General features: G+C 34.3%; 2 protein-coding genes across 4 annotated transcripts; one reads left to right on the top strand and one right to left on the bottom strand.

Annotated features, from left to right (window-relative positions):
* Nucleotides 1–8,997: 8,997 nt before the first annotated feature.
* Nucleotides 8,998–13,761, top strand: LOC111902573 (aconitate hydratase 1). 3 transcript variants are annotated; one of them, XM_023898398.3, is made up of 20 exons: nt 8,998–9,126; nt 9,220–9,324; nt 9,518–9,678; nt 9,793–9,885; nt 10,011–10,196; nt 10,265–10,426; nt 10,501–10,645; nt 10,725–10,867; nt 10,938–10,994; nt 11,090–11,169; nt 11,255–11,330; nt 11,398–11,583; nt 11,661–11,728; nt 11,811–11,929; nt 12,023–12,129; nt 12,199–12,297; nt 12,386–12,865; nt 13,018–13,116; nt 13,197–13,439; nt 13,540–13,761. In XM_023898398.3, exons 1-20 carry the CDS (start codon nt 9,123–9,125, stop codon nt 13,633–13,635), a joined length of 2,709 nt encoding a protein of 902 aa, XP_023754166.1. In that variant the 5' UTR covers nt 8,998–9,122; the 3' UTR covers nt 13,636–13,761. The 3 variants fall into 3 exon arrangements, with proteins under 3 accessions (XP_023754166.1, XP_023754165.1, XP_042755182.1); XM_023898397.3 differs by having other exon boundaries at nt 12,008–12,129; XM_042899248.2 differs by having other exon boundaries at nt 9,109–9,126; nt 9,220–9,385; nt 12,008–12,129.
* LOC111902575 (probable prolyl 4-hydroxylase 10) lies at nt 13,111–15,873 on the bottom strand. Its single transcript, XM_023898401.3, has 8 exons — nt 15,503–15,873; nt 15,327–15,405; nt 14,901–14,998; nt 14,517–14,614; nt 14,298–14,427; nt 14,000–14,187; nt 13,840–13,927; nt 13,111–13,600 (listed from the first exon to the last, which is right to left on the bottom strand). The coding sequence occupies exons 1-7, from the start codon at nt 15,706–15,708 to the stop codon at nt 13,854–13,856; spliced, it is 873 nt and encodes a 290-aa protein (XP_023754169.1). The 5' UTR covers nt 15,709–15,873; the 3' UTR covers nt 13,111–13,600; nt 13,840–13,853.
* Between the last annotated feature and the right edge of the window lie 9,266 nt (nt 15,874–25,139).

Genomic DNA, 25,139 nt, shown 5'->3' with positions numbered 1-25,139 from the left:
ATATATATATATATATATATATATATATATATATATATATATATATATATATATATATATATACTAGATGTGTGCCCGCACAAAGCAGCGACGATAAATAGTTTTTTGGGCGAATAGTTTTCTTACAAGAAAATAATTATTTAATTTTGTTATTAGTTATTATGTAATAAGAAGAATTACCACTTTTAATTAAAATATTTATGTTTAGAACTTATATTTATATTGTATGTTTATATATTTGATGTAAATTAATTATTATCAGCATCTTGTTTAAGAAATGTAAATTAACTTATACTGATGAATTTAATATTTTAAAATTGTTATTTTGTTCCAAATTAATTTTTTAATAACTTTCCATAATTCAAGTGTTTAAAGTTTTGGCAATTATTAATGGTTTTGTTATACATAATTGATTTGTACAAAAAACTTTGTATCTTGTACCTCTTAAAATTCAAGATATGACCAATATGTTTTATATATAGTATACGATATACGATATACGATATAAGATATATATATATATATATATATATATATATATATATATATATGTGTGTGTGTGTGTGTGTGTGTGTGTGTGAAGTATTTAGATAATTAAATAACTAAAACGATTAGTCCACAATTAATCCTACATTCACACAATAGTTAGTAGAAACATTTGAACCTATATATATATATATATATATATATATATATATATATATATATATATATATATATATATATATAGTGTTTAGATAATTAAATGTTATATGTGTCTATTATCTGTGTTCTTGATATATGTGAGAGACCATGCATTGTATTATTGTACTACTAGGGACCAGTCATTTAACATAGTATATATGATGACCATTAACTATTCTAGACAATCTCGTGGAATACTAGCAAGTTCATCACCTGTAGGTGTTAATGATCATGCTTTTCGGTGGAAATGAAAGAATGTTCATTCAGGTACTCTATCCCCCTCATTGTTGCTACGAAATCTCGGAAGCATTACTGTCTACTCATTACTTATAGCGATCCTTTAAGGTAGATCTCTTGAGATCATCATTTTAGGAAAACCCTATGTACTCACCAGACTCTCAAGCCTGACCCATTTAATTTCCTTATATCATAAGTAGCGGTACCAAGGTTTGGGATATTGATGTTTGAATCTACCGAGATATTTAAGGAGTTTTAGTCCATTAAATAAATTGGTATAAGGCATGTAAATACTAATTTTTGCTTATGTTTCTATAGCAGTTATGACATCCTAAACTTTTAAATACTAATGAAAAAAAATTCTTCGGAAATGCTTTTGATATTGATATCATTCCACATTAATACTGTTTTAGGACAAATTTCACACTAGTAAAATAATACTCTATTTTAAATAAGCATAAAGAAAAATGTTTTTTTCGGATCGTAAAATTGAAGATGTCACAGAAAACATTTTTATTTTTATTATAAGATATTAAAATTTGTTGTTTTAATTATTTTATTAGTTTATCTATGAATTGGATTGAATCGGTCAAATTTACCAAATTCCGATTGAATTGTTAACTCGTAGCCTCGTCCCATTACACAAACCATATTTCTTATCAATATTCCTTAATAACATAACTGAGACATCGAATTTTAATACCAACTTATTAATTGTCAAACCTACCGTTTAAGACCATTTAGAACATCATTAGAGTATAAATTTTCATTACTATCATCATCAATAAAATATGGATGATGACTTGTGGGTGAAGTAATCCTTGATGTTGACTTTCTAGAACTTTGATTTTCACAGTGACACAAATGAGCCCAACTAATAACATTAACCCAAAAAATTAATATGAACTCATATTTATAGATGAAATTGATAATCAAGTTTGGAAAATATTAGAATATTTGTGTGAAGGTAATTGCAGCATCCAAAATTAAAATTAAAACTCATTTTCATATTTTCCATATAAAATACTTGATTTCTCTTGATTGAGCAAACAAACTTAACATATGAATTCATAAATAAAATGTTGTTGTCGACATTAATATATATACTAATTAATATATTAATTAAATTAATTAATATTAATATATACTAATTAATATATTAATAAAATTAATTAATATGAGGTTGCATTTTGTATAAACAACCTAGTTGATCAGTATTATTTTTGGATAGTGATACAAATTCACAAATAGTTACTATCCACATTAATATATATTAATTAATGTATTTTTAAAATCAATTAATATAGTGTGGCATGTATTAGGTGAAATTTAAATACAAAAATACAAAAATAACACATAGATGAGTATTAAATAATTTAACAAAAGCTAGAAAATGACAAATGTTTAATTGAATGGGAGAACAACATAAGAAAGAATAAATTTTTATTTATTATTATAGATATAAAATTACGGCTTATATGTTTTTATTCAAGGAAAAAAAAATCAATCATCCCGATCTTGAATTTATTTATGAAAGATTACATCACTATAGAAAATGAAACTAAATTATAAGGGCCAAATATACATTACGATTGAATTTATTTATCATTTTTAGTTTATTTAAATAAAAAAGAAATCATGTCGTTTAAACTTTAATAAATCATTCTTCCATAAGTTTTGGTTCACACAATTACACAAATGAAATTAGAATGCAGTTAAAAGCCTAAAATAAGTCCGAGTACAAAACTGAAATTAGAATATGATTAAAAAGATTGTGAAATCTTTAATGGAGATTATCCGAAAACACGTATGTAAAAATCATTTTTGTGAAATAAGGATTGTCAATTGTGAATAAGGAAGTTGAGAAAATCAAGGAGCTGAAGAAATCAATAATTCATTTAGTTATATTTTAATTTAAAGCGACGTAGTGTTATGTAATTTTATATTTAAGTTTAGGCATATAACAGATTTATATTTAAGTTTAGGCATATAAGAGATTTATATTTAGTTTTCACACATAGTATATGCATGCATGTATATATAAAATACATAAAAAAATCTAAAAACCAGATTATTTTTATTTTAATAGTTGAATCGTTCCATTGAATTAGATAAATAACTGGTTTTAAAACAATGGTCAACACTCTTCTTAATTTGCCTACCAGCCGCACTTTTCTTAATTTGCCTACCAGCCTCCCCATTTATTAGAAAGAAGATTTTCTCCTCCTCTCTTTCCATCAACCATATATGTGGGACACCCGATTACTTATGCCGAACCCAAATTCCATAGGCCCTTCGTATACCATTTTTCTTCACAATACATAAGATATGTATTCTTTTTATATGATTGTTTTGTTTAATTTATTGTAGTATATTTATATATAATTATTATTTAGGTTACACGACCACTTAAAAATAGTCTTTTAATCCCCAGTGGCGGAGCTTGAAGTTTTGGTTTAGGGGCCGAAAATAAAATATATATAAAAATTGAACACATGGGGAGGACAAAGTCAAATTTTATGCGCCCCCTGGCCCTACATAAGCTCCGCAATTGCGGGGGTGAAATAGACTTGTTCATTATGTACTTGTTGTTTTTGTGACTCTTGTTGATATGCATGTACGATATGTATGTGGGGTGAAATATACCCGTTCAGTTGAAAAACATTGATTGAGTTGAAATAGACTCAGGGGGTGAAATAGACCCGTTAGGTTGAAAAACACCGATTGAGTTAAAACATAATCAAGGGTAAAATAAACTTATATAGCTTTAAGTTGATATATATATATATATATATGATATGGGGTATTTTGGAGAACTCACTAAGTTTTGTGCTTACGGTTTTATGTTTATGATTTCAAGTACTTTCGGTTCCAAGATAAAGAGTTCGAAATGATTGTACCGTATCCAACAGTGTTCTGCATTATTCGACTTGTATTGTACTTTAATGATTGTATGACATGTTATATACTCTTAAGGGATTTCTAAATGAATGAATGGTTGATTTTGATCGATTTAGAGAAAAAATTTCACTTAGAATTTTTAGGACGTTACATTCAACCCACTCAACTTTTAATTTTAAAATAAATACACAATAATTAAAATCATTCAAAATTAATACACAAAAACATTAAAAATATACAAAACTAATTAAAAACATACAAATGCAATTTGGTACAAGTTTTAAAGCATGAGGTATAGCAGAGTGATGCATAGAAGAATTAAGAGAGAGTAGAAAGATAAAGAGGTCGAACAAGGGTTCGCAAACCCGCTCAATGGCTTTTCTCCTCCAAACCGCTCAACACACTGGAGCAGGGTATCGTTACACGGCGGTACCTCCAATACCCCTCGTCCCACTTCCCCAAACCACTACGTCTATCTCATCCCTTATTAATAGGAAATTATCACTTCTTACTCTCTTCATTTTTTTAATATTTAAATATGTATAAATAATATGTCAATATTATACTATATCCATAAGAAATGAAAAACCATAAATTTTGATTTATTTTTTAATAATTTTTTAATATATATATATATATATATATATATATATATATATATATATATATATATATATATATATATATATATATATATCATGGTTGCAGAAATCGGGATTAATCGGCGATTAATCGTGGATTAATCGTTTGGCGTTCTCCAACCGTCGAGGATTAGGGCATTAATCGGGTTTGGCGAGATTAATCGGCCTTGGCGGGATTAATCGATCAACAAAAGTTAAAAAAAAATCGAAAAAAGTTAAAAAAAAAAAAAGTCAAAAAAAAAGTCAAGAAAGGGTTAAAAAAATTTAAAAATTCAAAAAACCAACTTTATTTTTTTACTCCAAAATTTTCATATTTTCGTATTTCCAAATTTCCAAATTACAATTTTTCTTATTCTCGACGACTCCATCTCCAATCGAAGCTAGCTTCTATCTCCAATAGTTGGTCAAAGAGATTTCTACAATTTAATTTATCAGACTTGCAATTCCATTCCATAGAAAACAAGTTTTTTTCTTCGTTCTTCCAACTAGCCAATTTCTACAATTTCAACTTTTAGTTTTAGATTTTTATAATGGTGTTGAAATATATTGTTGTTCATATGAATTTGATGTTGATGGTTCTGAATTGGATTTTTTTTCATTCATGATTCATAGAAAATGTGGTGCTTTAGGGAGCGTCCTTAAAGTGTTTGATAAATGCCAAAGAAAAATATGACAATCTCAGATTGTATTCATGGTTAGCGATGGAATGTTTATTGTTGTGCATCTCATCTCCTAAGGTAAACAAATTAAAAACAATGAATTATGTTATTCTATCATACTTTAAATTTAGAATTACTCTCATTTTCTTTCAATATTGAAAGAGAGAGAATCATTTTTCGATTATGAAATAAAGTGTTGGAAATCACATAAGAATATTTCTGTAAATAATTATTGGGTGTTTATTCTTATCTTCAATTTTTTCATTATGTAAGAATAATTATTTCATTCTTTAAGAATATTCTGTGGAGAGTATTATCATCTTGGAAATCACATATGAATGATTCTGCCAGAATTGTATTTCCGGTATAATCACATAAGAATGATTATGCAAGGTTGTATTGCAATTGGCTGATGTTTTAACATGAGTTTTGTTTCTTATGTTTTTCAGATTTTTGAAGTTTTGCCAATGGATCACTTACCATCCTCGAGTTTATCTCCTTTTGCAGCTCCTATAAAATCATTCTCATGCAATACAATTCTGACAGAATGCAAATCTCACAAAATGTTAATCTCATAGAATGCTAGATATTTTGAAGTAGCTTAGAGGTCAAACATACACAAGACATCTAGGAACGAAACAAGAAAGTGAATGAGGATTCTTTCAAGAATGTCGATATTTTTTTTGCAAGAGATTTCAAGAATGAATGTAATTTATGTTCATAGTTGTATTCTTTAAGAATGAATGTAATTATTTATTCTAAACTATTAAACTTCGTCTTATATAACATTTGTATTCATTAAAAATTATTGATCTTGATAATATGTGTTTATAATATTATGTTCATAGTTGTATACCATTCTGACAGAATTACAGAATATCATTCTAACAAAATGACATTCTGATAGAATAAAATCGTATATGCTTACAAATTACGTTTGAAATTGAATTAATTTGAAAAAAAATCAGATTTTTTAAATCAAAATCATTTATTATCCCATAAATCTCGATTTTTCCTTTTTTAAATTTGTTTTAATTGACTAAAATGTCCTTATGCTGAAATTTTTGTGATTATATGGTACATGTTACCCTATTGTAATATTATAGACCCTCAGATCATGACCTTTGATTCTATTCCATCCAGTGGTCCAGATCTGTGCATTCTGGCACACAATAGTTAGTAAAAACAAAATAACTTAACCATATATATATATATATATATATATATATATATATATATATATATATATATATATGCACAAATCTAGCAGATCACTACAGTACAACAACAAACTATACATAAGGATACATAGCCACAATCCAAGGAATGCATAACTGTATATACTCAAAGGTGAGATAGACACCTGAACAGGTGATCCTACTTTAGAGCCACAACCAAACAAGAAACATGCAAGAAATTCTAGATCAAGAGTCCTCAGTCTATCCTACGTGACTACATACAGTCCTTATGGAATCCCTCTACTAGAAGATAACCAAAACTAGTGGGCCGACATTGGTGCCTTTGACCCACGGCACAATGAGGCAAAACTCACCTGAATCGGAGAACTCTGAAACACTACGATACTATCCTTTTTTCTGCACTGCTTGCACCCGCGAATCCGTAATCACCACAACCAGGTAAACTCTTAATCACCAGTCAAACCCTCAAGTTTGAACTAAAGTCAAACTTGGTTAGAAATTCAATGCTCAACGGAAGTCAACAGTCAAAAACCCCTCACGACGTGACCATCTATGGCTCACATCGTGAGACACTACGGGACAAAATAGTCGGGTCTCATAATCCTCACGACGTGACAGGGATAACCTCATGTCGTGGGATCAGTCTGAATGCCATTTTGATCCATAAACTTCTTAATCCATTAAGCCACTAATTCATCTTTTCTAGGAGGCTTCCTACCACCCCAAGGATCATAAAAATTGATGCTTTAAGGTCTTGTATGTCCAATACAAGAATTGAGCTCAAACTAGAGCATTCATGGAGAAAAAGGAGATTAAATCTCAATCATGAACTCAAACATCATCCAAACTTCATATCTATAACATATAATCACCAAGGGACCCTAAGGACCCATAAAGTTGCAAACTTTCTGGAGTCCCAACACTTAAACTCTTGTAGCCATGGATAAACATGCATAAAACCTTAGATCTAGTAATAAGGAAACAAAAAGCTTGAATCTTGGTTACTCACAATGGTCCAGAGGTGTTGCTAGGGGTTGCAAATGGAACTTCCAAGCTGAATTTATGCTTCAATGGTGATCTATTCTTCTTTAAACCACCAAAACTCCACCAAAAGCTCAAGAATCACAAAGAGAGATTAGGGTTAGGGTTTTTCTATGCTTAGGGAGGAATGAAGCTATTTTGGAACCGTAAAATGAAGTTTATGGGGTTTAAATACAAAGAAAAACCTAAAAGATCAATGGTTGCAGCGCATCTCACGTCGTGAGCTCAGCATAATTCAGCGTCTTCATTTAATCACTCTTCACGTCGTGACCCCTCTATGGTCATGTAGTGAGCCTTGGTTTAACCCAAAAATCATATATTTGACTCTTTGAAGCCCTAAATCGATCTAATCTGAAAATCGGGCGTTACACATCACCTCTATTGCATGGTACGATAAAAAGTATACCCACCAGCCTTAGTGGGTGCGTTGGATATGGAGTATGGAATTGTGGATGTGGTTGGCAAGGTCTTGGTTTGATGCCTGACAACGCTCATGAAACGAGATCTTTATATTTTCTTAGCTAAATTCGCATTATTATATCATTGAACTAAATAAAAATATTAAGTTATAGAAAATTCTTTTGTGTTTCTAAAATTCGGAAGTACGTGCGAGTTTTTTTTTTGGAATGGTTGATTAATGGCTAAAAATTAAATGAAATCACCTTCGGATTATAATTCGGGACCTCCAATCTATAAAACAAAGATGATACCAAATAAGCCAGTCATGCAAGTTAATTAGGTTTTCCTTTACTTTTTCTTTTTCTACATCTTTAGCTCAACTTTGACATATATAATGATATAATTATAAATCTATAACACTAGAAAGAGGCTATGACAACTTTGTGAATTTTGATTTCCTCACTTGTAGTTTCCCGATACAAAAAACAAGTAAAAACAAAAGAGAAATTATATTTAAGTATTTAATAATTAATTAATCATTTCTAATAAATGAAAATAATTTTGTCATATGTCACTTTTTCATTAACTTTGACACATGTCATTTTTGATATTTTTGAATAAATGTTTTTTCCATTTGTCATTTTCTCATTTTTTTATCTTTTTTTAATTAATACATTATATTTACACATCAATTAATAATTGTCTTAATTTAAAATAATCAATAAATTACAATATTAATACTCATATAATCCTTCTTAATAAATGAAAATAATTTTGCCACATGTCACTCTCTCATTAACTTGGACACATGTCATTTTTTGGTATTTTTGAATAAATGTTTTTTCCATGTGTCATTTTCTCATTGTTTATCTTTTTTTAATTAACACATCATATTTAAACCTCAATTATTAATTGTCTTATTTGAAAATAATAATTAAATTACAATATTACAACTCATATTATTAAATATGTTTCATTTTAAATTTTAAATTTTAAATTTAAATAATTTTTTGTTTAAACCTTCATATTTAATTTTTTTGTTTTATCCAACTCATATAACATACGGGTCTCATAACTAGTATTGGGTCTCATAACTAGTATTTAATATGTTTCTTTTAAATTCAAATTTTAAGTTTTAAATTTCAATTTTAAATAAATTTTTGTTTAAACTTTCATATTTAATTGTTTGTTTTATGAAACCCATATAGTAAATTAATTAATAAAAAATAAATATGAAGTGGCGCCATTCTCATGAGCCTTGTGTGAAACGGTGACACCCGGACACACACGCCGATTCACACAGTCGTACTTTAAACTTAAAGCCCTAGTAGTAGATCAACTTGAATCCTAGCTAGTAATCGATGGGTATGTATGTATGAATCTAGAATTCGCTTTTCTTCTTCTGAGTTCGATCATGAATGTTAATCGAATGTCGTTCGTTGTTTCATCGAATTGCAGGGAGCCGTAATTCATTTTCGAGGATATTGAAGACATTAGAGAAGCAAGGCGGTGGTGAATTCGGCAAATACTACAGCTTACCTTCTCTCAGTGATTCCAGAATCGGTACTACTCATCTAAATGTTTAAGTAAAGCTGCTGTGAGATTCGTAAACTAAAACTGAAATGTAATCTCATCACTCTATGATAGTTTTTGTGTTATTTGAAATCATCAAGCTTTAAATATCATGCTTAATCAAATCAGTTTCGTAACAATTGGACATTAGAATCATGACGATATATACATGATGATTGGACAGATTGGCTACCATTCTCGATTAGAATACTTTTGGAGTCTGCAATCCGTAACTGCGACGACTTCCAAGTGACAACCAAGGATGTTGAAAACATTCTTGACTGGGAGAAGACTTCTCCAAAAAAAGTTGAAATACCATTTAAACCTGCTAGAGTTCTCCTTCAGGTATGCCAAGCAACGACGTCGTTTCTCATCTACTCATATGCAATTACAATTTACAATTAATTAGTTTGCGAGTTTATTGAACTCAGTGAATTCATGAGTGCAAGTGTACTGCAGGATTTTACTGGTGTTCCTACAGTTGTTGACCTTGCGGGCATGCGTAATGCTATGAACAAGCTCGGTGGCGATCCTAGTAAAATTAATCCATTGGTAACATTTTCATTTTTCAACATCATCCAGAGGTTGTTATAGACCTCTGAATGAATGAGACTTACATTCCACAAAACAACCCAGATGTTTTTCTTAACAATTGGGTGAAAGCGTTACATGTACAGGTTCCAGTGGACCTTGTGATTGATCATTCAGTCCAGGTTGACGTGTCAAGATCAGAAAACGCCCTACAGGCCAACATGGAACTTGAATTAGAACGAAATAAAGAAAGGTACTCTTTCTTGAAATGGGGTGCAAACGCTTTCAATAACATGATTGTTATTCCTCCAGGAGCCGGGATTGTTCATCAGGTAATTAATATTGAGTTGTAGATTTTTCATTTTTCATTTATTTAACAAGATGACAAAATTATTTTCAGGTGAACCTTGAATACCTTGCAAGAGTCGTATTTAACACAAACGGTATTTTGTATCCGGATACTGTTTTTGGGACAGATTCTCATACAAGTATGGTAGATGGATTAGGTGTTGCGGGGTGGGGAGTTGGTGGAATAGAAGCTGAAGCTGCAATGCTTGGTCAGGTATATATATAGACTACAGTAGCTCACAACTTAATAAAGTATGATTCTTAATGAAAATTTTGATTTGTATATAGGCGATTAGCATGGTTCTTCCAGGTGTAGTTGGGTTTGAGCTATCTGGAAGTTTGAAAAATGGAGTTACAGCTACGGATTTGGTCTTGACAGTGGCTAAAATGCTTAGACAACATGGGGTTGTTGGTAATTTCGTTGAGTTTTATGGTAAGTTTAGTAATTAATATATAACGCCGAGATTGTGACATAATTTTTCATGGTTTTTTTTTGTCATGTGATCTTGTAGGTAAAGGCATGAGTGAAATATCGTTACCAGATCGTGCAACAATTGCAAACATGTCTCCTGAATATGGTGCAACCATGGGTTTCTTTCCTGTGGACCATGTCACACTTCAATATCTAAAGCTAACTGGCAGAAGTGATGATATGGTAATTTGGTAAATACCTTGATTTATATTGTCTTTTTGATATACTTAAAGCGAGTATAAAAATCATGTAGATATCCATGATAGAGACGTATTTGCGGGCAAACAAGATGTTCATGGATTACAGTAAGGTACATACAAATATAGTCGGATATGCTTAAGATTGTACCTCGTGCTTATACAGTTGTACTTACTATTCCCTATGTTTTTTACCCAATTGTGGTAGCCTGAGAAGGAGATGGCATTTAGTTCTCATTTGAAGTTGAATCTTGAAGATGTGGAGCCCTGTGTGTCTGGACCAAAGAGGTATATGAATCTTTTGTTGTATAAGCTTGTAACGCATGCTTGTACGCTTGTACTTATGTATGTTGTTTTGTTTTCTTGTGTGTAGGCCTCATGATCAAGTTCTTCTGAAAGATATGAAAGCTGATTGGCATGCATGCTTGGATAGGAAAGTTGGATTCAAGGTTGTGTATTTGAGTTCTTAAGATCCTTTTTCTTCTTCTATCTAACTTGTTTGAAATAAGTTTTTAGGGATATGGTATACTAAAAGAGGACCAAAGCAAGATTGTGAAGTTTGAATCGGGTGGGTTGCCAGCACAACTTAAACATGGAGATATTGTAATCGCAGCCATCACGAGCTGTACAAATACATCAAATCCTAGTGTCATGATTCACTCTGGTTTGTTAGCAAAAAAAGCTTGCAATTTGGGGCTTGAGGTTAGATTCCCTTTTTTATATATTTTGACTAATAAGTTTTTAATCATTTACAATAATTATTCAACCTTTATGTTTAGGTGAAACCGTGGATTAAAACGAGCCTAGCCCCCGGTTCCAGAGTTGTGACGAAGTATCTGGAGAAAAGGTAAGAAGGGTAAAATAGTCATTTACTCCACATACATACGCAAAAAGGAAACACCAACACACTTTGTGTATTGTATTTGCAGTGGATTGCTGAGTTATTTGAAAAAGTTGGGCTTCCATATTGTTGGTTATGGATGCAGCACTTGTATTGGCAATTCTGGTGACCTGGACGAATCGGTGGCATCTGCTATTTCTGAAAATGGTAATGTACTTAATTAATAAGTTCTTCATTATTTCTCTTTATAAAAGAAAAGTTTCACTTTCACCCCTATATTTTCAGACATTGTCACTGCAGCTGTTTTATCTGGAAATCGTAATTTCGAGGGCCGTATACATCCACTTACAAGAGCAAATTATCTCGCTTCTCCTCCCCTCGTTGTTGCATATGCTCTTGCTGGCACGGTATACAATTTATAAAATACCCGACCCGCCCTTTGACTTCAGAAAGTCAAACTTTGACTTTTTCCTCAGGTTGACATTGACTTTGAGACGGAACCAATTGGAGTAAGTAAAGACGGGAAGGAATTCTTTTTGAGGGACATTTGGCCATCTAGCGAAGAAGTAGCAGAAGTAAGCTAAGTTAAACAAATAGTTCATCCCTTTATAAATTATAAATTATAATCTACCTCTGATTGAATAACTTATGTTTTTGAATCAGATTGTGCAATCTAACGTGTTGCCCGACATGTTTAAATCCGTGTATGAAACAATAACTGAAGGGCACCCAACATGGAATGATTTATATGTAGCTTCAAACAGGTTATACGAATGGGATCCAAAATCGAGTTATATACGTGAACCTCCTAATTTGAAAGATATAAGTGTTACCCCTCCAGGTCCATATGAAGTAAAAGATGCATACTGTTTGTTAAACTTGGGTGATAGTATTACAACGGATCATATTTCACCAGGGGGGAGTATCCATAGAGATAGTCCAGCTGCAAAATATTTAAAGGAACTTGGGGTTGATAGGAGGGATTTCAATTCATATGGTAGTCGACGTGGAAACGATGAGGTCATGGTTAGGGGTACTTTTGGTAATATAAGACTTGTGAATAAATTAATGGAAGGTGAAGTTGGACCTAATACCATTCATATTCCTAGTGGAGAGAAGCTATCTGTGTTTGATGCTGCCATGGTATTTACTACTATTACCCTCAACCCTGTTTGGTGTGATCGCATGGAATGTAATGACTCATTCCATTCCATTGCTTATTACATTCCATCCAACCAAACAAACTGGAATTTTGTTTCAAATCAAACATTTAACCAAAATTTCTTTATGACCAGAGATACAAGAAGAAGGGGCAAGATACAATAGTTTTGGCTGGTGCTGAGTATGGAACTGGAAGCGCTCGAGATTGGGCTGCAAAAGGTCCAAAGTTGATGGTAAACTTGACTTTGACTTTGACTTTGACTTTTTGACAACTATAACATGTTTATTTATATAATAATTTATATCTAAACAGGGTGTTAAAGCAGTAATAGCTAAAAGCTTTGAAAGGATTCATCGCAGTAATCTAGCTGGCATGGGAATAATTCCACTTTGTTTCCAGCCTGGCGAGGATGCAGAGACTCTAGAGTTGACCGGACATGAGCGCTACACCATTGACCTCCCGAATGACATCAGCAAGATTACACCCGGCCAAAATATCATAGTCAAAACAAACAATGGGAAATTATTTAAATGTAAACTAAGGTTTGACACAGAGGTAATAAAGATTTTCATTTACCCGGTCCTTTTTTTTTTTTTTGTCTAATATGGTAGAAAACCAGTCATGCTCATGAATCATAATAACTTCCAAATTGCAGGTGGAACTGGCTTACTTTGATCATGGTGACATTTTGCAATTTGTTATTAGGAGCTTCATTACTTCAAAAAATGGCAATGTGCATGCAAGTAGTTAGTAGTTACGACCATATATATTATATAGTAACAAAAATACATAAAACCCGAATATGGAAATGTTTATATTTATTTTGCAGTTTGTAGAATTGAATCAAGATATGTAAAAGAAAGGGGGTTTTGGTCCACAGATTTACATGTCCACTGAATCAGTTAAATAAGCTTATATGTGCATCAAAATTGGCGAGCTTTAACAAAGTGAGTACCTTTGGAGCCAAAATTAAGTGTAATACGGGTTGACCCGGATCCATTTTGTAGAGGACCATTTGTTCCCCTTAATAACGGGGCAACCACCTATGAAAATAAGAAGAGAAGGTACGTTAGTTTCGTGAAACTAAACCCTAAACCCTAAAAAAAATAACTAACCATGCAAACTTGAAGGATCTATTGTGGCATCCGGTGTCATACTCCAGAAAAGTAAAGCATCCCCCTTTTTTGGTTTAACAGATAACCCTTTTTTCGCACAATCAGATAGTTCATTCCACCAAGGTACAGCACTAATGTTTCCCTTTGCTTGTGGGAACACTGTTTCGCCTCCTTCTTCAACATCTGATCTGTAAAAACCATGAGAGAAATGAAAATTTTATAGATGCTGATGATATAATATATATGATACATGATACATGATACATACATAAGTTACAACAACAATAAGATTACTTACAGGTACATGAGAACTGTAGCCATCCTTTGACCCCCATTCTTGATGTTATATTCATCACGAAAGTAATCATAATGTGGTTCATATTTTTGACCTACTTCATAGTGGAGAACTTGAAATCCTTCACCATGTTCTTAAGCAGAAAGTCAAATCACTAAATTAATCAGTTTATGTGAAATCAGATTCGGATCAACAAAAGATTGATAAATGATAATGCCATACCTACAGGTAAGAAGGTGAAGTCTGCAATCCTTTTCTCAATGGATTCAACTGTTTTATCTTGTCCTCTCGCTAGAAATGTCCCGGAACTTGTACGGACTCTGAATCAAAAGATGTGGTTTAAGTAATACATAATAAAAGCCACTATATTTTGGTTTTTTTGCAGTTTAACCACTATACTTTTTTGTTCAATGAAAAGCCCCAGCCTTTTTGAAAGAAATTTCCTTATTTACCTACATGTCAGTTTTCGCAGTGAAAAAAAAATTCAAAAAAGGGTGGCTTATAGTGATTAAACCGAAAAAAAAGTGTTAAAATATAGTGGCTTTCCTTTCCTATATATTTCCTAAATAATTACAAAAGTAGCAAGAATGATAAAAAACTGCACACCTACTATCTTTGTTTTTACCAGTCACACTATCGACCACAGTTGACTTTTCCATATGAGGTTTAGCAAGTGTAATCAGATGTTCACACTCGTCTTCTGACTGCCAATATAGAGAAGGAAATGAGTTTGAGTTACCTGAGTAATTGTTTGAGACTAAACATGATATAATTGGTGACTAATTAACCATTTTAATTATGAAGCCATCAAACTTTCAAACACGATAAATTAACTATAGAAAGCTATAGGAAATGCAAGCAACAAAAGTGGCACTTCCTCTTTTCAGAAGTGGAATAGCATTTCTTCAAGTGGTCTGAATGGATCAAAATAAACATTACTACTGTTATCTGGACATACAGAAGTATTACAGTTGAATGTAAGTGGTTATTTGATTGTGTATTGAAAGAAATTGATCAAAAAAAAACACTGACCAGGAAATTATGATAGATGACAGCTCTAGGCTCCCATGATATCACTTCAGTCCAACGATCGTTATGGCTGCGATCGCTTCTACATTCAGTGAAAAGTTGAAGCAGTTTAAGTAGAATGCGTTATCGAATCGAATTACAACAAATTGGGACAAACTTGAATCTAAACGTAAACTGACCTGACAGCGTCGGTAGTCCGTTGAACGATGGAGCTGAGATCATGAGCACCCGGGAAAGTGTTTGATGTTCTTGGAATCGATAGAATTCCAAGAGCAAGAAGGATCAATACGAAGAACAAACAGATAATTAGTATTGAAAAGATGAGCGTTGATGATGAAGATCTCCGCGAAGGACCCCGAACGGGTAATCTCCCTTTGGGCACCATTTTCAAAAATCCTAAGACACGGATCGCGAGCAAAACCCTAGAATTAACGCTTAATTAATCCGGAGATTTGTTTATTGATGGGAAATTCGAAAGGTGAAATGAGATCTCTCAGCTGTTCATCGTTTTGATTCAAGTGATTATTACCCGCAGTTTGTGTGGCACAAATGACAAAACTGTTATTATTTTATTACAAAATCTAATGAACACAGGATTAGCAAGCAAACGATGTCGGGTCTTTCTTAAATAATTTCGATTAAAAAAGAAAAAAAAATGGCTTAAAACTATGAAATATAGTTTTTTTTTTTAAATAGCCATTTTGCATGGCATTTCGAAGGCTGTCGTGCAAAATGTTCCTTGCACTGCAAAATGGTTTATTTAGCCATTTTTAGATTATTGCCTTGAATAGTGAATACTCTTGTTAGCATAGGATTTGGTACTTTTGGTACTTGGCAACTATAAATTAAGGTTTTTTTTTTAATTAAAAAAAATGTTTCCCCGATACCTTGTGAAATGACTATTTTGAATTGTCGTTGATTTGGTCATTTCTTAGTGTTTATAAATAACAAAATTTGAAGGTCATTTCGCAATGTTTTTGAAATACATTTGTGTCATTTCACAGGGTGATTTTGAATCGCTGTTTGATTTTGTCATTTTTTTATAATAACAGGAGTATTGAAATTTGTCATTCTAAGGTGATATTAGAGAAATTATTGTTTACGGTAACTGGTCTATAACAAAAATATACATGATTTATTACTTAAATTAAACCGATATATAAAAATAAAATGGTCAAAAATATATTAGTAGCAGGTTCATGGTTGTAGAACTCGCTACTCGGCACCTGTTCAGCTGACTACCGAGTAGCGAGTACTCAAGAGTATTTGGAGAGTACTCGGATTCGGTAATGAATGTATAAATATTTTTAGTGAAATTATATAGGTCAAAATCATAAGTTGATTGATATATATATATATATATATATATATATATATATATATATATATATATATATATATATATATATATATATATATATATGTGTGTGTGTGTGTGTGTGTGTGTGTGTGTGTGTGTTTGTGTGTGTAACACCCCGAGTTCAGAAGTGCAAGTTCAGGGTTCTTAGTGTAAATAAGGAAGGTCGACTCGACGAGTCGATGGATAGAATCGGCGAGTCAAGTCGCGATTCTGGTCATATGTTAAGTGACCAACTCTGCGAGTCAGAAGTTGGATTTAGCGAGTTGGTGTTGAAGGGAAAAAACCCTAATTCCGGGAGTTATGCCCTATATAGAGCACATTATAGCCACCCCCATCCTCTTTACTGCCCATTTGAGTTCCAGAAACCCTAATTAGTGTGTGTGAGCCTCCATTGTTAAAGTTTGAGCTTGGAAGAAGAATTTAAGAGGAAAAAGTTAGAAGATCAAGAGGCTAGCATCGGGGGATCTTTGTAGATCCGGAACCTACTCCTTCTTCGACACATTTCTGAGGTAATAGGTCGTTACCTTGAGTTTTCTCCTTCTAGATCCATTCTTGGTTGTTGTTTTGGGAATACTAGCTTGTTTGGAATCCATTTCGGGTTTAGAGGTTAGATCTGAAGTTGCAACTTCAGATCTAGGTTAATAATGAGCCATGGAAGCTTAAAGCATCAGCCATGGGGCTTGATTTAGAGTATCTTTGTCCCAAAACCTCCTTGTAGCTTGATTGGAGCTTGTTGAGCCTTGTATGCACGTAAAGTTGGAAACTTTACGTGTGAATTTGGCCCTAGGAGTCCAGATCTATGTATTGGAAGCATTGAAATGGCCTGAAATCGTCTGAATGAAGATGTCACGTTTGGACTCGGCAAGTTAGAAGAACAACTCGGCGAGTCTGTTGAAGATTGCCTTGGACTCGGCGAGTCTGTTCTTGGACTCGGCGAGTCTGGTCGTGGAACCCTAACCTTTTCTGGTTAAGCCTCTAATCGGTGAGTCGAGGGACGACTCGGTGAGTTAAGCAGGATGGGACACTGAGATTGTTGGACTCGACGAGTCTTGGGGCGACTCGGCGAGTTGAGTCATTTTATGGGAGTTCTGAGTAAAGGAACTTGACGAGTCGACGGGTTGACTCGGCAAGTAGGGTCAACCAGGAAGGTTGACTTTGACTGAGGACTTTAACTTAGACTAAGGATTGACCAATGTGACTTCCAAAGGTATTTTGGTAATTATTGGTGTTTTTTTGTTTTGGTTATTTGGTAATGATCAGTGGTGGAGTTCGTGCTGGTGGTCGGAGCAGCGTGGTCTTATTTCTTCAAGTTGGCAGTTGCAGGTGAGTTATCCTCACTATATCAACAGGGTCTAAGGCACCAAGGCCGGCCCTTTATCGGATGGAAATACGGGTAGTTGTTGTTATGTTATTCCTTTGCTATGTCTGCATCCTGGTAGTTAGGATGGTATATGTTAGAGACCTGATGAAGGTCGGTATCCTGGCATACAGGATGATGTTATGCTAGTGATCGGTTAGGTCGGTATCCTGGTTAGGATGTTGCTATGTTATGTGATATGCTGGATCGTTTTGATTAGTTGTGTGATGTTATATGATTATATGTTTATGTGCACATGGTTGTTCGACTGGGGCTGGGTTGAGGCGGGTCCTGCTTTGTGCTGTAGGCCAACATACCCAGGGCAGACCGGTTAGACCGAAGGCCCCACAAGCGGTCCAGATAGGCTGAAGGCCCCAAAAGGGCGGACCAGACATGCCGATGCTCGGAGAGTGGACCAGACAGACTGAAGACCCGGTGTAGCACCTAGTTCCTGGTTTGTAAAATTTATCTTAGTGTTTTTCATTTTTAGCCTTGGACTCGGCGAGTTGTAGGTCCAACTCGCCGAGTAGAGACGGGATCCGGAGCATGTTTAAGTTGGCGACTCGGCGAGTCCCCGTTGTCTGATGAAACCCTAATTCCAAGGGTTTGCCTCCTATTTAAGCTAGCTTGTGCGGCCCAATCTCGCCCCCTTTCACCCTCAGAGCGCCCTACATCAAACCCTAACTCGTTTCTTGTGAGATTGAAGTGATTAGAGTGATTCCTTGAAGTTTTTGGGAGAAGAAGGAGAGTGGATCAAGAAGAGGAGAAGGAGACCAGATATCTTGGTGCTATTTCAAAGTTCTTTGAGGTATATCTCTGCTCCATTCTGTTTGTATGCTTAAAACCCCATTAGAGCACCTTTTGAGCTCTTCTTGAACCTTTTTCCAAGCTTGTGCATGAAGTAGAATTCGTAATAGGTTGATTATCCACTAGATCTAGTCATGTTTGAGCTCTAGAAGCTCAGATCTATAACCTTTATGGGAGTAAATTGCTTGAATGTCCTAGATCTACCTTCTTAGCCCTTATTTCGCCTTTAATCCCCATTCTATGCATTTCTACATGTAAAGTTGGAAACTTTACGTGAAAATCCTGCCCTAAGAACCCAGATCTGTAAATGGCATGGACTGGATTCGAACAAGATCGAGTGTATAGTATTTGCATGTAGCAGACTCAGTGAGTCGCTCATCGAACTCGGCGAGTCGGGTCGCGAGTCCCCGAGTTTTCCCCCTTTTCGTTTATGCCGAGTAGAGTAGTGAGTCCTAGGTGGACTCGGTGAGTTGGAAGCTGAACTCATCCGGGAAGGAACTCGGCGAGTCAATGCCCTGACTCGGCGAGTTCAAGGCAACCTTCTTAGATCAAGAACAGACACGACGAGTTGTTCATACAACTCGGCGAGTCACAACATAAAGTGTTCGTCGGATGAAGATGAACTCGACGAGTTGTTCATACAACTCGGCGAGTAGGATGAAGGACTATTGGCCTTGGGTATAGAAGGAAAACTCGTCGAGTCAACGTCTAACTTGACGGGTAGAGACGGATTTATGGTCAGACTAAGGGAAAGGGACTCGGTGAGTTGGCAAGCCAACTCGGCGAGTCTGGTCAACTGGCAGTTGACTGTGACTTGACTCTCGATTTGTTAAGGATAAATGGTCAATTTACCCTGAAGTCGGTTAGAAATATTTGACTAAGGGTTTTGTGGGAATTATAGCCGGAGGATTTCCGGAGCAGCAGTAGCAGCGGACAGTCAGTTCCCACACAGATCGGCAGTTACTTTGAGGTGAGTTTCCTTCCAGTAGTAACGGGTCTAAGGCACCAAGGCCGGCCCGTATAGACGAGATGTTAGTATTAGAGTGTGGGCCGAGCCCGTATCTCTTGGTTGAGTTGATTATGATATATGCCAGTATCTCTCCGAGAGTGGAGTGTGGGCGAGGCCCGTATCTCCCAGATAGTGGAGTGTGGGCGAGGCTCGTATCTCCCGGCTAGCAGAGTGTGGGCAAGGCCCGTATCTTCATGAGTGTGGGAGAGGCCTGTATCTCCTAGCTGTACATTGTATGCTTGCCTGGTATGAGGTATTATGGGGGAACTCACTAAGCTTCGTGCTTATAGTTTTCAGTTTTGGTTTCAGGTACCTCTTCTTCGAAGGGGAAGGAGTTGGCGCGGTAGCGGTACATCACACACACCTGCTTGTATTCCGCATTATGATATCTTCCTAGGAAATTGTACTCTGACATTTTTATGATTATGACAATGTTTTCTGACATGCAACATCTTTTGTGAAATGAAATGATTGTTGAATGAATTATTCCTAAATGTTTTGCTAAGTACATGTTTTAAAAATGAAATTTTTGGCTCGTATTTTTGGGATGTTACACCCGGTGCGAGCGGACCAGTCACACTGTAGACTCAGAGAGTGGACCAAGTAGACTGAAGGCCCGGTGCGGGCGGAGCAGTCATACTGCAGACTCGGAGAGAGAGTGGACCGGGTGGACTGAAGGCCTGGTGCAGGCGGACCAGTCACACTATAGACTCGATATGCATGGTTTTTCTGTTTATGATATGATATGATATATGTATGGTATTGTGGTTGGTATTTTGGGGGTAACTCACTAAGATTTCGGGCTTACAGTTTCGGTGTATTGTTTCAGGTACTTTAGGAGATCGTGGCAAAGCGAAGGCATGATCGTACCGCTCCTTAGTTTTATGTTGATGTCCTGGAATACTCTGATAATAAATGAGTTGGAAACCTTTTTGTAATAACTTAATGAATATGGGTCGTTTTGAAAAGTTTAAATTGGTTGTAAATTTTCACGGTGTTACAGTGTGTGGATACACAAAAACTGAAAAACACACAATGGTCTCACTCCATGAATAATTACTGAAAATTTTAGATATATATGTAGTAATAATCACATATGTATGTTAAAAAAAATAACTAAAAAAAATCTTACAATTATAAATTGTAATCGGCAATGTCTAATATATTGAAATATTATCATAATCATATATTTACTATATCATATAAAACAATTTTTCAATATATGACACTAATCTGTAACTTAAAAATTAATCACTCATTTTTTCATTATGTGACACATCACTCAAAAAATATATTATGTTATTTTTTAATGGGTAATTAAGTATTTTGACTATTGAGATATAAAGGTTGGGTTCTAAAAGTCTTGATTTATATTAATTTGTTTGTCAAATAAATTAGGTAAGTTAATTATAAAATTTTACATAGATCACAAATGAATTATATATATATATATATATATATATATATATATATATATATATATATATATATATATATATATATATATATTACTTATAACAAAAAAAGGTGGGTCAAGTGACTAACCTTGACACTATGCATACTCGCCAATGATTATTTAGAACGAAATGTTTTGGATATTTTCTTGATATATCGAGATCGATATGGAACCCATTACAGATGCATGCATTATTCATATATAAGATTTTTCTAGATGCAAATTATTATTTTTTTGAATAGTTGAATGAATTTATTAAGAAGTTAGTGCAAAGCTAACAAAAAATTACATAGTAATAGAAAGAATAGAACTTAAACGTCAAACCAATCTACTAACACTGAATTCAATATTCATTTTCACAATCAAGATAAAATAATCATCGATCAATCTATAAACCAACAAATTCTTTCTAATATTGTGACCCTCCAAAAGAATCTCATTACAAAACCGCCAAAGAAGCCACCACATCACTATAATGATACCTTCCAAACCAGTTCGTTTCTTTTGAGAAAGACGTAACATATCAGTCCACAGCACCGCCTCTTTTGCACATCAATAAAATTTGGTATGTCCAATTGCGCCATCTATCAATAAATTTTCATAAATCTGCAACTACTTGACAAGAAGTGAAAATATGTCCCACTTCTTCCCGGTCTGAGTCACAAATACCACAAACAATGGACGGAATATCCACACCTTTTGCATCTAAATTGACGCGAGTAGCAATCATGTTTAAACTAACACACCAGTAAAATATATTAATCTTCCTAGGGATAATTATTCCATCTAGATGCAAATTTGATCATGCGAGAGCGGTTTAGATTTGATAAAGGAGGTTACACTAATTCCTTCGGACAGATGGAGTTTTGCCTTATACCTAAATTTCAATTCAAGCAAATTATTTCCATTTGTATGACACGACAAGATCGCCATTTATGGGCATGTATGTTCCTATATATTAGTCATGGGGTCTTGCTTCTCTTAGATAATCAGGATAGACTTCTTTTTAAGAAGGATTTTCTTTATATATTATATGTAACATCCCAAAGATCACAATAAATTTTAACTTTTCAAAAATAACTCAAATCCATAAATGTTTACAAAATTATTGTTTCAAAAGTGTATTTCGGTAATCAGAGTATCCTAAAATCCAAATAACATAAAACTGAAGGGTGTGCACGGTCACGCCTTCTCCTTTCCACGGTCATCTGAAGTACCTGAAACCATAAACTAAAACTGTAAGTCAAAGCTTAGTGAGTTCCCCAAGGTACCAACACACATAACATATAATTGAAGGGTTTTATGCATAAGAAACATTCCTATGTGCTCATACAAACCCTAATGCTTGGATCTAGGTTTCACTATTGAACATGCTTTGATTCCAAGACTTATAAACCCTAATCTAGCATATAAACAACAAAACTAACATATAGAATCAAATCTAGATGTTTACCTCTTCAATTGTTGGCTTAGATCTTGTATATCTTCTTCTTTTGAGCCTAGAGTCACAAATGCAACTCCTCTAATGGTTCACAAACCCCACAAGCAAGAAGGCAATATGAGAGAGGGAGAGGGAGGCTAGAATTCGGCCTAGGGTACTCTTAGAATCAAGTGGTAGCCGAATTCATGCCCTAGGGGTCATATTTATACTTACAGGTTACTAGGGTTTCACTCTAAACCCTAATGGACAGCTTAGCCACCAAGCAGCCCATGGAACCTTCTGGAATAGGGCCCTTTGGACGAAAATATGATGGTTACCCATCATAATTTCGTTCCCCTTTAAGCCCATTAGGTTTCCTTAACCTAAAACTCAACTATCACACATTTGACAGTTTATACCCCTTTATTCAATTAATCTCTTTTGACCACTAAATTAATTCTTAATTAATTTATGACCAATACTAATTAAATAAATATGATTTATCCTTTAATATATTATTCTTATAATATATTAATAAATCATAATACTCTCTCTTTCTCCTTAAATTACCTTGTCAAGTTGCTTTGGAGAAGGCAACCCAAAAGGACCATGCACAACCGGGTCAAGTACATACCAAATATAGTTACGGGCTTAGACACTATTCCAACAGTCTCCCACTTGGATAAGTCTAGTAACTATATCTCACATATGACTTCAGAATCCGATTAGAAATCGTAGCTCTTATACTCCGCTGTCAACTCTGATCAACTTGTCCTTTAGATAAGGGATCGTATAATCCTCTGTTCTGGATATCATGCTGACAATGCTTATTGTCCAGCAGTATTTCCTTGATTTCTGATTTGTTCGACATAGAATTTGGTTGAACACATCAACTTCATTCTGACCGGGCCCGGCACATAAGTCAAACCAAATAATCAAGTGGCCAATATATCACTTTTATTCTCATAGAATAAAAGGAACAGATCAACTTCGACTCATATGCATCTATTATTTACTAATGGATCACACACAATAATGTGTTTTATAACATCAAGTTACTGATGCGTTTACTCATTATCAATGTATAACCTACCAGCAAACAACAACCATATCTCTAAGTTTTAAGACTATATGATGTTATCGTTTTGCGATCACTTAGGATAAAACACCACCAAGTGATACAGCATGTGACATCCCCAAAATCTCGGCCAGAAAAGACCGATTTTCATTTATGCTTTTAAATATTTTCAGAGTAAATCCTTTTGATTTGAAAGAGTTGCGGAATTTGTTCCCAAAACAAAACATGATAAAATAATATTTATCAAAGCATTTCATCAAGAGATGCATTTCATTATATAATCAAAACTCGGGATGTCATGTTCCGATACAGACCATAAAGCATAAACGATAAACATTACAAGTCATTCAACAAATATATACATATACAGACTTGTAAACAAAACAACAAGATGATCCATCCATCTTACGCCCTTGTGCCATTTCCTGTAATACAAATAAAACTGAGTGGGTCAGGCTTGGGAGCCTGGTGAGCATATAGGGTTTTCAACCCACAATAAATAAGTTATATTTAATTTCACCAACCAATCACTATCCCGATTACCCATTCCCGTTATCCTCACTTGACGTCCCTAAAACAACTATCTCAAGGGACCTAATCTAGGATTTTCATCGGGACGGACATCACTGCGAAGGGGTTTCCTCAACAATAGATATCCTAAAGGCAACCATGAGGGGGATAGAGTACACCGGTGAACACATCGTTCACAACACCTACAGGTTATGAACCTGCTAGCGTTCCACTGGACTGTCTAGAAAGAGTCCGTGGTCGTTATCCATACTCCGCTGAATAACTAGATCAACAACAACAACAACATCGAGGCCTCTCATCTGTTTATTACACACCAACTATCTACCCATGTTCTACCCAACATATTAGTAGATAAAAATATACATTTGTATACATAGTTTAAAGAAAACCTGTATAGCATGCTTGAATCAACACATATATCACATAACAGACGAGGCACACACACACATAACACATATCTCATAAAGAAATAAGCAGATCTATAAGATAGAAGAGAGTGAATACTCATTCACACATAACACAACCAAATATATACACATAGCACGTATTTTTATATAAAATACTTCGTATTATTGTATTAGAAGAAATAACTACACACTCACTTGATCAGAAGATGATCGGACAGCGCTACGGCTTATAGAAGTAGTATTCCACAGCAGATCTGGAAGATCTCCTCGAAAATCGAACTTCTCGCGGGCAGAGCTTCGACTCGGGAACCGCGCTTCTCGGGATCTTCGGGGTCTCGAGACTTGCCTCGGGGCTAGAGTATGATACTGGGGCTTCGGGGTAGCTTCGGCA

Source organism: Lactuca sativa, chromosome 2 (assembly GCF_002870075.4).
Source record: "Lactuca sativa cultivar Salinas chromosome 2, Lsat_Salinas_v11, whole genome shotgun sequence".
NCBI lineage: Eukaryota > Viridiplantae > Streptophyta > Magnoliopsida > Asterales > Asteraceae > Lactuca > Lactuca sativa.
The sequence above is the reverse complement of the archived record's forward strand: the minus strand, read 5'-3'. Positions and strand labels throughout refer to the sequence as shown.

What these genes read in the sequence shown, in the direction of transcription:
- LOC111902573 (XM_023898397.3), top strand. An exon ending in ATCTGCTATTTCTGAAAATG is followed by an intron (nt 11,930 to 12,007) that starts GTAATGTACTTA and finishes CTATATTTTCAG; the next exon opens with ACATTGTCACTGCAGCTGTT. An exon ending in CATATGCTCTTGCTGGCACG is followed by an intron (nt 12,130 to 12,198) that starts GTATACAATTTA and finishes CTTTTTCCTCAG; the next exon opens with GTTGACATTGACTTTGAGAC.
- LOC111902575 (XM_023898401.3), bottom strand. Translation starts at nt 15,708, where the DNA reads ATGGTGCCCAAAGGGAGATTACCCGTTCGGGGTCCTTCGCGGAGATCT. An exon ending in GGTAAAAACAAAGATAGTAG is followed by an intron (nt 14,615 to 14,900) that starts GTGTGCAGTTTT and finishes CTTTTGATTCAG; the next exon opens with AGTCCGTACAAGTTCCGGGA. An exon ending in GCTACAGTTCTCATGTACCT is followed by an intron (nt 14,188 to 14,297) that starts GTAAGTAATCTT and finishes TGGTTTTTACAG; the next exon opens with ATCAGATGTTGAAGAAGGAG.